A 13,508-nucleotide genomic window follows, 5' to 3' on the forward strand; every position below is an offset into this window, starting at 1 on the left:
ATAAAGGAAAATTGGATATCAAATTGGGGAGGAGGAGTATGGAAGAAGTGAATGTTTTCAGATACTTGGGAGTTGACGTGTCGGCGGATGGATTTATGAAGGATGAGGTTAATCATAGAATTGATGAAGGAAAAAAGGTGAGTGGTGCGTTGAGGTATATGTGGAGACAAAAAACGTTATCTATGGAGGCAAAGAAGGGAATGTATGAAAGTATAGTAGTACCAACACACTTATATGGGTGTGAAGCTTGGGTTGTGAATGCAGCAGCTAGGAGGCGGTTGGAGGCATTGGAGATGTCCTGTCTAAGGGCAATGTGTGGTGTAAATATTATGCAGAAAATTCAGAGTGTGGAAATTAGGAGAAGGTGTGGAGTTAATAAAAGTATTAGTCAGAGGGCTGAAGAGGGGTTGTTGAGGTGGTTTGGTCATTTAGAGAGAATGGATCAAAGTAGAATGACATGGAGAGCATTTAAATCTGTAGGGGAAGGAAGGCGGGGTAGGGGTCGTCCTCGAAAAGGTTGGAAGGAAGGGTAAGGGAGGTTTTGTGGGCGAGGGGCTTGGACTTCCAGCAGGCATGCATTAGAGTGTTCGATAGGAGTGAATGGAGACGAATGGTATTTGGGACCTGACGATCTGTTGGAGTGTGAGCAGGATGATATTTTGTGAAGGGATTCAGGGAAACCGGTTATTTTATATAGCAGACTTGAGTCCTGGAAATGGGAAGTACAATGCCTGCACTCTAAAGGAGGGGTTTTGGGATTTTAGCAGTTTGGAGGGATATGTTGTGTCTCTTTATACATATATGCTTCTAAACTGTTGTGTTCTGAGCCCCTCTGCAAAATCAGTGATTATGTGTGAGTGAGGTGAAAGTGTTGAATGATGATGAAAGTATTTTCTTTTTGGGAATTTTCTTTCTTTTTGGGTCACCCTGCCTCGGTGGGAGACGGCCGACTTGTTAAAAAAAAAAAAAAATGTTTGAAAACAGGTTCATATATCTTGTTGTTTCTACTTACACTTAAGTCACACTACACATGCATGCACACACACAGATATTTACACACCCATCTGGGTTTTCTTCTATTTTTCCTAATGGTTCTTGTTCTTCTTTATTTCCTCTTATCTCCTGTATGAATTACAGTACTAAATTTAAAGAGAGAAGCTTTTGTTTTTCTTTTCGGGTCACTTTGCCTTGGTGGGATACAGCCGATTTGTTGAAAAAAAAAAGAAAAATACTTAGAGCATATTTAAATTGTTTTATATGAAATCAGTGTTACCATACTATCATTTTCTGAACTCTTTACAGGTCTATGCTTGCTACTCAAAAGGAAGAGGGTGGTGGAACAGTTTTATCATCCTTGTTGGACCAGTCTTCTGCCAGTGGGTCAAGTCAAATTCATTCCGAACAGACCAAGCCAGTGATCAGCTGGGCACGGAAACCCAACCAGTCTTGCAAGATCCTCAGTTCTGTAAAACATTATTTACCACAAACTGATAAAGGATGCTTGATGGTTAAATTTTCACATGATGGATTGAAACTTGCATGTGGAGCTCACAAGCAGATCCTTGTGTATGATGCCTTGGAAGGGCATTTAGAGCACACACTAATGGGTCATCTGGGGCTTATTTATGATATCTCATGGAGTGTTGATGATCATCTATTGTTAACAGCCTCAGCTGACTCGACTGCAAGAGTCTGGCATGTAGATGCAGAGAATGAATATAGACAAAGCCAGGTTTTGACACACCCTTCTTATGTGTATGTTGCTTGCTTTGTACCTGCCAGATCTAACATTATTGTAAGTGGGTGCTATGATCATGTACTCAGGGTCTGGTCTTGTAGTAAGAGTGGTAATTATTCTCTTACTCAAGAACTTTTAAATCATCTTGGCTTTGTAAATGCTTTATGCTTTAATCAGGAAGGCAATATTCTTTTCTCAGGAGATAAACAAGGTGTTATTCTGGTGTGGAATGTTGATGTTATGAAAAAAGATAAAGGAAAGAAAAAGCCAAAGATTCTTTCTTTGGAGCGTGAAGTTAAAATGAACGATATTATTGGGAACACCATAAACAGCATCTCTTGTCATCCTAGTGGGTTTCGCTTGATGGTTCATACAAGAGACAGTCAGATAAGACTTGTCAATCATAAACATTGGACAATAACCCACAGACTTCGAGGCTTATTAAATGTTCGAGAGCAAATGCGAGGTTGCATTAGCCCGTGTGGTACCTGGGTGATATCAGGTAGTGAAGATGGCGGACTTTATGTGTGGAATTCAGATACAGGGGATATGGTTTCAGCTCTAATGAACCTACCAATAGAGGGAACTATCTCCTGTGTTGACTATCACCCACTTGATCACATGATGGCTCTGTGTTCTTATTCTAATGAAACACCTGTTCTTATTTTAGGTTATAACCAAGAAAGTATGTCATCTAATACAACTGTCCCAATGTCTGTCCAACCAGCTACCTCAAGAAGCTTACAAACATCTCTACCAAGAAGTCCAGGCCCTAGTCACCTGCCATTAAAACAGCTTTTATCCCCAAATCTCAAATACCAAAGTCATATTAATCCCAAAGCCATGTCTTCTCCAGCAAAATCCCTCTTAAATTCTGGGGAGGAGAGAAAATCAGAAATAAAAACTTTTACATACAGTCATTCAGTCATGGAGAAAAAGCATACAATCTTTACTGTGAGCAGGCAGTACTTGTTGGATAATGATCAGACACTGAACAAAGGAGGACTCAGACATCATCATGGGGATAAGATCTTAAAGAAATTAGATTCTGTGTTGAAGATGGCAAGTGAGGATCCATTAAACATGAGTGGCAACAGAGTCATGTAAGATCATATTTTAAGTTCCAATCTACTTAAGTTAGCATATTACCTTCAGGTTAGTTTACCATTTTTCTGTGTTGATGAATATTGATACACAAAAGGCTGAATGTCAAATTTCTGGATGTGCATATGTTTAGAGTAACTGACATGTCTGATCATTATTTAGTTATAGCTAAAGTAAAAGGATGGTAGAGCATAAGAACAATGGTGTCAGTGGGTGAAAGAGAAGCAAAAGTAAAAGATAATGAATGTATGTGGTGGGAGATTTTCTAGTCATGTTTTGCTAATGATACACTGCTTTTGAGATGTTTAGAAGAAAAATTGCAGAGGTAGGTTAAGTAATTTAGGAGGGTGTACAAATGAAGGTAGTTAAAAGTAAACAGAAAATTGCAGTGTGATGAGAATATAAAGATGTCTATACAGTGAAATATTTAACATTAGGTTGTTTGGAGGTAGCATGGCAGCAGTGTTTTTGTTTAGATTTTTGGAAGTGGATATGTCAATACATAAGTTTTTGAAAGTTGAGTTGGGTTACATAATAGACAAGGACAAGGAGGAGAGGTTTGTGTAAAAGAAATGTTTTTCAGTGGATACGTGTAAGTACTGTTGAAGTGATAAGGCTCTGAACATCCAGTGATCATGCAAGCATGCTAGATTGTAGTGAGTGTAAACAAGTGGGTTTTGGGATCTGATATGCTGTTATAGTATAAGCAAGGTAACCATGAAGAGATTCAAGAAAACCAACTAGTTGAAATTGAGTTTTGGAAGTGGTAAGTATAGTGCCTACACTCTGTAGCATGAGTGGGGATATACAGTTTGGTGGTTCATGAAATATGATGCCAGTGCACTTCTGGAAAGGTAACTAGGGAGCGTGTGATGGTGAATATATTTCCTTTTAGGGTATCCTACCATGGTGGGAAATAGCTGACATGTTAAGAAAAATCATAGTTCAGGATATGTAAAGTGCCTGCACTCTGGAGGACAGGTGGTGATATTTGCAGTTTTGAACAGAAGTATCAGTGCTCCTCTGGCAAAACAGTGATGGAATGAGTGATGGAAAAATGTTTCTTGTTTTTGGGTCATGCTTCCTTGGTGGGAAACGGTTGTTGTTTTTAAAAAATGATCCAAATACTTTCACCATACTCTTCTTATTGGTGTTACTCTGCTAATGTTTTTCAGTAGTACTTGTCTGAATGCATTTACACTTTTGTCTATGCTTCTTTGTGCTTACATGCTTGAGTAATATTTGTTTGTGTTAGCAAGTTGAGTAAATTAAATTTATTCTTCACCTGGGATTATACCCAGAAGACTGACTATTGAGTGTGCTCATCCTAGGTGTGCTTATTTTTAATTTTTAATTTCTTCTTTCAACAAACTGGCCATATCCCATTGAGGTAGGTGGCCCAAAAGGAAAAGCTAAAGTTTCTCCTCTTAAATTTAATGTATACAGGAGAAGGGGTTACTAGCCCCTTTCTCTCGGCATGTTTGTCGCTTCTTATGACATGCATGGCTTACTGAGGAAGAATTCTGTTCCACTTCGCCGTGGAGAAATTTTTAATTTGTCTGTTTTATTTTCAGAAGCAGCTGTGGTGAAAGGCTTTTACCTTTGGGACAACTTGCTACTGTTTTGTATGATTTCACCAGCTCTGAGCCAGATGAACTGTCAGTTAAGCAAGGTACTTTTGAAGGGTTTTGAAACATCCTTACTGCAACCTCTTTTTTTACATGTTTTTTTTTTTCCCACTTTACATAAGATAAATATAATGCTATAAAGCTTTTACTTGACTTTTAGAAGCTAATGTAGACTTACAGACCATTTTTACACATTGGTTGTGATGAACCACTCAGGGATTGCCATCTGTCAGTTGTACCCCTGCATCACCAGTTTTGGACCTCCATACCTTTTTCCACCTTCCATTCTCCAAAACAGATGCCTGTTTTGTATGTCTTCTTGGTATGTACTGTTCTGATGACCCAGAACCTATTAATACACCAAAAGCTATTATGATTAGACTCTGCTTATTTGTATTTCTGTAGAGATAATGCATTGATTGTTAACACCACTGGAGAGTGAGTTAGCAGGCTTTGATGAGTAGGTTGTCTTTATTAAGCTCTTTTGTTTCTCCAGATTAGAGGAAAGTGATAGACATATTCAGTGTTCAGGCTCTATGACAAATTAAGGCCTGTTAAGTGTCCTCAGGACATAAAATGAGGATTTGTTCTGTTGTTCTAAGACAGTCAAAAATCTATTGACAGCAAGATTCTGTTGAGAAATCATTGCTTGTTGCATTATGACAACATCAGTAGATAAGCTAGTCCAAGTATCGGGAAATATTTGATACACTGACTATAATATTGTATAAATTAATGTTTAAAATAAATGGGCTGTTCTTGTGTTAAAATAGCTCATTGCATAGCAGTAGTAATATGAGCTTCCTTGATTAGAATAAATATTATAGGATAAGAAGGATGATCAAGCTATATAGGCACCTCAGAAGATAGTTGGGCAGCCAGTTAGGATGACTTACCAACACTGATGCTCTGTATAACCACTCCACTTTCTAAACTACACAACTGTTTATCATAAGTGAGTTAGACATTACAACTTGTAATTATTTTTTCCAGCACCCTTATTACAAGCCAGAGTTGTGGAATAATATAGCCTCATACAAGCTTCTATGTTAACCCTTTAAATAAACCTATAAATTTTAAGTATTATTAAAAAATACTACTTTAACCCTTTCAGGGTCCAAGATTTAAAAAAAAAAAAAAAAAGTTTGTTATTTTTACTCATGAAATGGTAGAGAATCTTTTTCTGAAGGTAATAAAACAAAAAGTATGAGATTTGATGGAAAATTGATGAAATTACACTCGCGAATTTTACTGCATCAGTGATATTGTCCACTTTGACTCCTATTTTATACCAATTACATTATTCCAGTTGACCAAATTCTTAGCTATTTTGCTAGTATTACTTCTATTTTACCAGTTGAGCACAAGAAACTGCCCAGTCAACTATTTCAACTACCCAATAAAGTGATCAGAAATTGGTAATTTGGCCAATTTCACACATTTTCAAAACAGGGGGCCAGAATAAACAATGCAGGCATTCCTGGCACTAAAATAATGTTTGCTCCATTTATTAGTTATGTTTCCAGGCTCTATAGATGAATTCTGGTAAAGTGTATGGTAGAGTTATAATTGAAAGAATTAAGAGTAAGACGGAGAATAGGATAGCAGATGAACAAGGAGGCTTTAGGAAAGGTAGGGGGTGTGTGGACCAGGTGTTTACAGTGAAACATATAAGTGAACAGTATTTAGATAAGGCTAAAGAGGTCTTTGTGGCATTTATGGATTTGGAAAAGGCGTATGACAGGGTGGATAGGGGGGCAATGTGGCAGATGTTGCAAGTGTATGGTGTAGGAGGTAGGTTACTGAAAGCAGTGAAGAGTTTTTACGAGGATAGTGAGGCTCAAGTTAGAGTATGTAGAAAAGAGGGAAATTTTTTCCCAGTAAAAGTAGGCCTTAGACAAGGATGTGTGATGTCACCGTGGTTGTTTAATATATTTATAGATGGGGTTGTAAGAGAAGTAAATGCGAGGGTCTTGGCAAGAGGCGTGGAGTTAAAAGATAAAGAATCACACACAGGGTGGGAGTTGTCACAGCTGCTCTTTGCTGATGACACTGTGCTCTTGGGAGATTCTGAAGAGAAGCTGCAGAGATTGGTGGATGAATTTGGTAGGGTGTGCAAAAGAAGAAAATTAAAGGTGAATACAGGAAAGAGTAAGGTTATGAGGATAACAAAAAGATTAGGTGATGAAAGATTGAATATCAGATTGGAGGGAGAGAGTATGGAGGAGGTGAACGTATTCAGATATTTAGGAGTGGACGTGTCAGCGGATGGGTCTATGAAAGATGAGGTGAATCATAGAATTGATGAGGGAAAAAGAGTGAGTGGTGCACTTAGGAGTCTGTGGAGACAGAGAACTTTGTCCTTGGAGGCAAAGAGGGGAATGTATGAGAGTATAGTTTTACCAACGCTCTTATATGGGTGTGAAGCATGGGTGATGAATGTTGCAGCGAGGAGAAGGCTGGAGGCAGTGGAGATGTCATGTCTGAGGGCAATGTGTGGTGTGAATATAATGCAGAGAATTCGTAGTTTGGAAGTTAGGAGGAGGTGCGGGATTACCAAAACTGTTGTCCAGAGGGCTGAGGAAGGGTTGTTGAGGTGGTTCGGACATGTAGAGAGAATGGAGCGAAACAGAATAACTTCAAGAGTGTATCAGTCTGTAGTGGAAGGAAGGCGGGGTAGGGGTCGGCCTAGGAAGGGTTGGAGGGAGGGGGTAAAGGAGGTTTTGTGTGCGAGGGGCTTGGACTTCCAGCAGGCATGCGTGAGCGTGTTTGATAGGAGTGAATGGAGACAAATGGTTTTTAATACTTGACGTGCTGTTGGAGTGTGAGCAAAGTAACATTTATGAAGGGATTCAGGGAAACCGGCAGGCCGGACTTGAGTCCTGGAGATGGGAAGTACAGTGCCTGCACTCTGAAGGAGGGGTGTTAATGTTGCAGTTTAAAAACTGTAGTGTAAAGCACCCTTCTGGCAAGACAGTGATGGAGTGAATGATGGTGAAAGTTTTTCTTTTTCGGGCCACCCTGCCTTGGTGGGAATCGGCCAGTGTGATAATAAAAAAAAAAAATAAAATAATTAAGAATTTTTATTCACACCAAAAAATAGAAGATTTACTGTTATGCAATATTGTAATAATTGCATAAATAATATCAGCGCATTTGTGAATGTATATTAGATCCACCAGTTGACGTGTATTGGATGTGTGACGTCATTTGTTTACTCTTGAACACCGGCAAAAATCAAACATTTCCGCTACCTTGAGCTCATTTTCAAGCTATTTTCAATAATAAAACAAATCAAAATCATCTCTATTCCTGTAATATATCTTCCATTCTATCAGATAAGACCAAGAAACCGTGAGTACAACCGTAAAAACCATACGAAAATACACCGCAAAGTCAGAGTTTTAATCCAAAAACACAGTTGCATTTTTCCCCCTCATTATGCACTGCATGCTGCAGGATTTGTTTTATATGGTGTACACTTACCACATAGATGCATTCTCTTATATCTAGGACAAAATTTACCACTCACAGCTTATCTAAGTGAGCTGAGCTCATGACGTAGAACTACGGCTTGGACCGTCAGAGGGTTAAGTCCCAGTAAACCAATTTAGTATCTTGCCAATGCATTAGATATTCCTTCGTGCTGCTGTGTATACACAAGTGTTGTTAGTGTCATCCCTGCTGGAGGCATTTTCATGTTCACAAATCCTCTAGGAAAAATCTCTCCCAGTTTCCCCCACTTAAGCCTCGGTACAGTGCCCACAGGGGATGGTTTATACTTCTATTACCTTAGACGGAAGAAGAAAAGGCACAAAACTGTGACTGGAACAATCTACAAATAACCCACACATAGGAGAGAAGACATTATGACGACATTTCAATCCGTCTTGGACCATTTACATTAAATGGAGATGTTTTTCTTGGTGAGCATCACCAGTTGAAGCTGTGGTAATAGTAGACTTTTATGTTACTTTTGGCAAAAGCTCATGTGATGTGTGTGTGTAGCTACATCACTGTTGAATAACTCCAGAAATTTTGAGTTATCTCTAGCAGCCGGTTCATTGTGTAGAATGGCTTGAGCTCTGAATCTGCAATCCTGGATAAAGTGAGAGGGGAAGTGAAGACGTGTATGTGTCTGTTGAATGTAGCTGCATATTCCCCAAGAACTCAGGATACAGATACGTTGAGCCCTCGGGAAGAATGCTATGACCTTGCATTTTGTGCAAGACTCATGGTGTGAAAAGAAGTGTGCAAGGCCATATTTATTGGTAGGCTTCCTATAAACCTTGAAGGACACTGTATCTTTCTCAGGTCTGCCGGAGAGGAGAGTGTCAAGGAAGGGAAGCTTAGCATCAGCTTCAACTTTAAACTTAATGGTTGAGTCTATGTTGTTGATTTTGTATAGAAGTTCTTGTATGTTCAAAATGTCTGGGATAGAGGCCCAGGATATTGTCAGCATACCAGAGCCAAGAAACATATTGTCAGCATACCAGAGCCAAGAACCAAAGCATCTTCAGTGAATTGCCTTCTTTCTATAATTTTTGTTTTTAACACGTTGGTTGTCTCTCACCGAGGCAGGGTGACCCAAAAAAGAAAGAAAAACTGTCACCTTCATTCAGTACTTTCACCATCATTCACACATAATCACTGTCTTTGCAGAGGCGCTCAGATATGACAGTTCAAATGTCACTTCAAACAGCCAATATCCCAAACCCCTCCTTTAAAGTGCAGGCATTGTACAGTACTTCCCACATCTAGGATTCCAGTCTGGCTAACCAGTTTCCCTAAATCCCTTCCCTACGCTCTAACAGCTTGTCAGGTCCCAAAAAACATTCGTCTCCATTCACTCCTATCTAAAATGCTCACACATGCCTGTGTGTATGCCTTGCATACAAAACCTCTTTTACCCCCTCCCTCCATCCTTTCCTAGGATGACTCCTACCCCTCCTTCCCTCCACTACAGATTTATATTCCCTCTAAGTCATCCTATTTTGCTCCATCTTCTCTAAATGACCAAACCACCTCAACAATTCCTTTTCAGGCCTCTGAATAATACTTTTGGTAACTCCACACCTCTTCCTAATTTCCACACTACAAATTCTCTGCATAATATTTACACCACACACATTGCCCTTAGACATGACATCACTGCTTCTAGCCTCCTACTCTCAGCAGCATTTGCAACCCATGCTTCACACCCATATAAGAGTGTTGGTATCACTATACTCTCATACATTCCATTAAAAATGATTTAACTACCAGTACATTTTAAAAAAGTTAGATACAACTAGGTAAGAAAAAAAAGTCATGCAATAATAAAAGATCTATTGTTATACGTGTCTTTTTTCCACTCCTTGTTGGCCCACAGCCATACTCTAACTCCAAAGATCATTATTGAAAGAATGTTCATAATTTTGTGTATTATTCTTTCTTGTTTGACTTACAGGTGATTATGTGAATGTAGTACAGGAGATGAATGGAGACTGGTGGCTTGTTCGCACTGCAGACATGAGAACCACAGGTCTAGTACCAGCATCATATCTTCAGCACTTGCCAGGAGGGTTTAGGCAAGAACAAGAAGATGAAATGGGCTCTGGAAAAGTATGTTATTTATCATTGTCAATGGTTTGTTATTTTATAATTATTTTCTCTGGAACTTTTAATAATGAGTATTCCCTGTGTTAAATTTCTCCCTTTAAGATTTTTTTTGTCCAACAAGTCAGCCGTCTCCCACCTAGGCAGGGTGACCCAAAAAGAAAGAAAATCCCCCAAACGAAAATACTTTCATCATCATTCAACACTTTCACCTCACTCATTCATAATCACTGTTTTTGCAGAGATACCCAGATGCAACAGTTCAGAAGCGTATATAAAGATACAATATAAAAAGTGACCCGAAATAATATAATAAACTCCATATAGAATATAATATCAGGGCCCCAATTATATATATACCATCCTATTACACATCTCTCCAATCTGCTAATGTTCCAAACCCCTCCTTTAAAGTGCAGGCATTGTACTTCCCATTTCCATAACTCAAGTTTGGCTGTATAAAAATAACCAGTTTCCCTGAATCCCTTCACTAAATATTACCCTGCTCATACTCCAACAGCTCATCAGGTCCCAAAAACCATTCGTCTCCATTCATTCCTATTTAACACGCTCATGCACGCTTGCTGGAAGCCCAAGCCCCTCGCTCACAAAACTTCCTTTACCCTCTCCCTCCAACCGTTTTGAAGACGACCCCTACCCCGTCTTCCTTCCCCTACAGATTTATATGCTCTCCATGTCATTCTACTTTGATCCATTCTCTCTTAATGACTAAATCACCTCAACAACCCCTCTTCATCCCTCTGACTAATACTTTTATTAACTCCACACTTTCTCCTAATTTCCACACTAAGAATTCTATGCATAATATTTACACCAGACATTGCCCTTAGACAGGACATCTCCACTGCCTCGAACTGCCTCCTCACTGCAGCATTTAGAACCCAAGCTTCACACCCACTATACTTTCATACATTCCCTTCTTTGCCGCCATTGATAACGTTTTTTGTTTCTACATATATGTACCACTATACTTTCATACATTCCCTTCTTTGCCGCCATTGATAACGTTTTTTGTTTCTACATATATGTACCTCAATGCACCACTCACCTTTTTTCCCCTCATTTTAATTAATGTGGTGAGATATTTAAAGCAGCTAGTTTGCACTCTTATATTTATGTCAGTAGGCATTTGCTTGTCAAATATGAATAATAATATAATAATATCTTTATTTCTACAAGTGCATGTACAAGGCATACAGGCCTAACTGACATGAATGACTTACTATTGTATAGAAAGCTGCTTGTTATGCAGAGAATTTCGGGCAAATTAGGTCAGTTTGGTCCCAGGATGCGACCCACACCAGTCGACTAACACCCAGGTACTCATTTTATACTGATGGGTGAACATGGAGAGCAGGTGTCTTATGGAAACATGTTCTAATGTTATCCAGCCGAACCAGGGATCTGAACTCTGGACTTCAGTGTGTGAGCTGAGTGCGCTAGTGATCGAGCTACGGGACACCTAAAGAAATTTTCATGTATACACGAGGGCCCCGTTTCTATGGCTGTTATGTTCCCAACCACCAGTGATTGCATTTTTTTTTCAATGTTGAATGCATCTAAAATGCCTAATAGCAAGTTTACAGTATCATATATTAAGTACTCAATAGTGCAAGGCATAAAAAAACAGATACAATACAAATGTAAAATAAATACACAGTACATACAGTACTTACCTTAAAATATGGCACCAGCTGCCCTTCTCTTATACAGCTGTTGTGTGAAAGCAGTGGAAAAGCAGAAAAAATACTGAATATGTTGAACAATAGCTCATTTGAAAACCAATAAAAATGTGGAACAGAAAGAGGGGTGCCTAATATACAGGGCCTTCCTGTACAACAATTTCTATATGTTGATACTTGAGTAGATTATTTGACTGTTAATCCTCTTTTGAACTTAGTTCCTTTTTTTTTTTTTTAACAAGTTGGCTGTCTCCCACTGAGGCAGGGTGACCCAAAAAGGAAAAAAATCCCCCAAAAGAAAATACTTTCATCATTCAACACTTTCACCTCACTCATACATAATCACTGTTTTTGCAGAGGTGTCCAGATACAACAGTTTGGAAGCATATACAAAGATAAAAATCTCTCAGATATAACTTATTCCTCCAAACTGCCAATATCCCAAGCACCTCCTTTAAAGTGCAGGCATTGTACTTCCCATTTCCAGTACTCAAGTCCGACTATATAAAAATAACCAGTTTCCCTGAATCCCTTCACTAAATATTACCCTGCTCACACTCCAACAGCTGGTCAAGTCCTAAAAACCACTTTATTCCATTCTCTCCTATCTAACACGCTCATGCACGCTTGCTGGAAGTCCAACCTTCGTTTCAGCTTTTCCGAGGACGACCCCTACCCCGCCTTCCTTACCCTACAGATTTATACACTCTCCATGTCATTCTACTTCGATCCATTCTCTTTAAATGACCAAACCACCTCAACATCCCCTCTTCATCCCTCTGACTAATACTTTTATTAACCCCACACCTTCTCTTAATTTCCACCCTCCGAATTCTGTGCATAATATTTACACCTCACATTGCCCTTAGATGGGACATCTCCACTGCCTCCAGCTGCCTCCTCACTTCAGCATTTACAACTCAAGCTTTTCACCCTTATAAGAGTGTTGATACCACTATACTTTCATACATTCCCTTCTTTGCCTCCATAGATAACATTTTTTGTCCACAGATAAATCAACGCACCACTCACCTTTTTTTCTTCATCAATTCTGTGGTTAACCTCATCCTTCATAAACCCATACATTGACACGTCAACTCTCAAATACAGTATCTGAAAACATTCACTTCTTCCATATTCCTCTCCAATGTGATATCCAATTTTTCTTTATCCAAATCATTTGATACCCTCATCACCTTACTCTTATCTATGTTCACTTTCAACTCTCTACCTTTACACACCCTCCCAAACTCGTCGACTAACCTTTGCAACTTTTCTTTAGAATCTCCCATAAGCACAGTATCATCAGCAAAAATTAACTGTGTCAATTCCCATTTTGTATTTGATTCCCCATAATTTAATCCCACCAATTCCTCGAAAACTGTCGGGCTCGATAGTCGCCCTTTTCGGAAAGCGTCGCATTATTTTCGTTCAAACATTGGCTCGCAAATGGTCGGTTGACTCGCTAATCGTCATTCCTCCTGGATGCATACTCAGGGCTCTGAGCCGCCTTGGCCTCCCTTTCCATCCAGTGTGCCATTGTTTACCAGTGAGCGACAGTCCCCTCACTTGCTCACATGAAATATTTCATAATATGTACAGTGGAACCTCAAATATCGAACTTAATCCGTTCCAGGAGTTAGTTCTAAATTCGAAAAGTCTGAAATATTTTCAATATTTCGCATAAGAAATAATGGAAATAAAACTAATCCGTTCCAGAAACCCAAAAATATTCAC

The 13,508-nt window shown here is 39.1% G+C and overlaps 1 protein-coding gene across 1 annotated transcript in view; it reads left to right on the top strand.

Moving 5' to 3' along the window:
* LOC128689845 (jouberin-like) overlaps positions 1-13,508 on the top strand; it is a 79,672-nt gene that overhangs the window by 42,003 nt on the left and 24,161 nt on the right. Inside the window, exons 9-11 of the mRNA XM_070087451.1 lie at positions 1,303-2,841; positions 4,417-4,514; positions 9,920-10,074. Of these exons, the coding sequence (XP_069943552.1) occupies positions 1,303-2,841; positions 4,417-4,514; positions 9,920-10,074 (1,792 nt within the window). The remainder of the gene's footprint in view (positions 1-1,302; positions 2,842-4,416; positions 4,515-9,919; positions 10,075-13,508) is intronic.

This window comes from Cherax quadricarinatus, chromosome 22, assembly GCF_038502225.1.
Source record: "Cherax quadricarinatus isolate ZL_2023a chromosome 22, ASM3850222v1, whole genome shotgun sequence".
In the NCBI taxonomy this organism is placed as follows: domain Eukaryota; kingdom Metazoa; phylum Arthropoda; class Malacostraca; order Decapoda; family Parastacidae; genus Cherax; species Cherax quadricarinatus.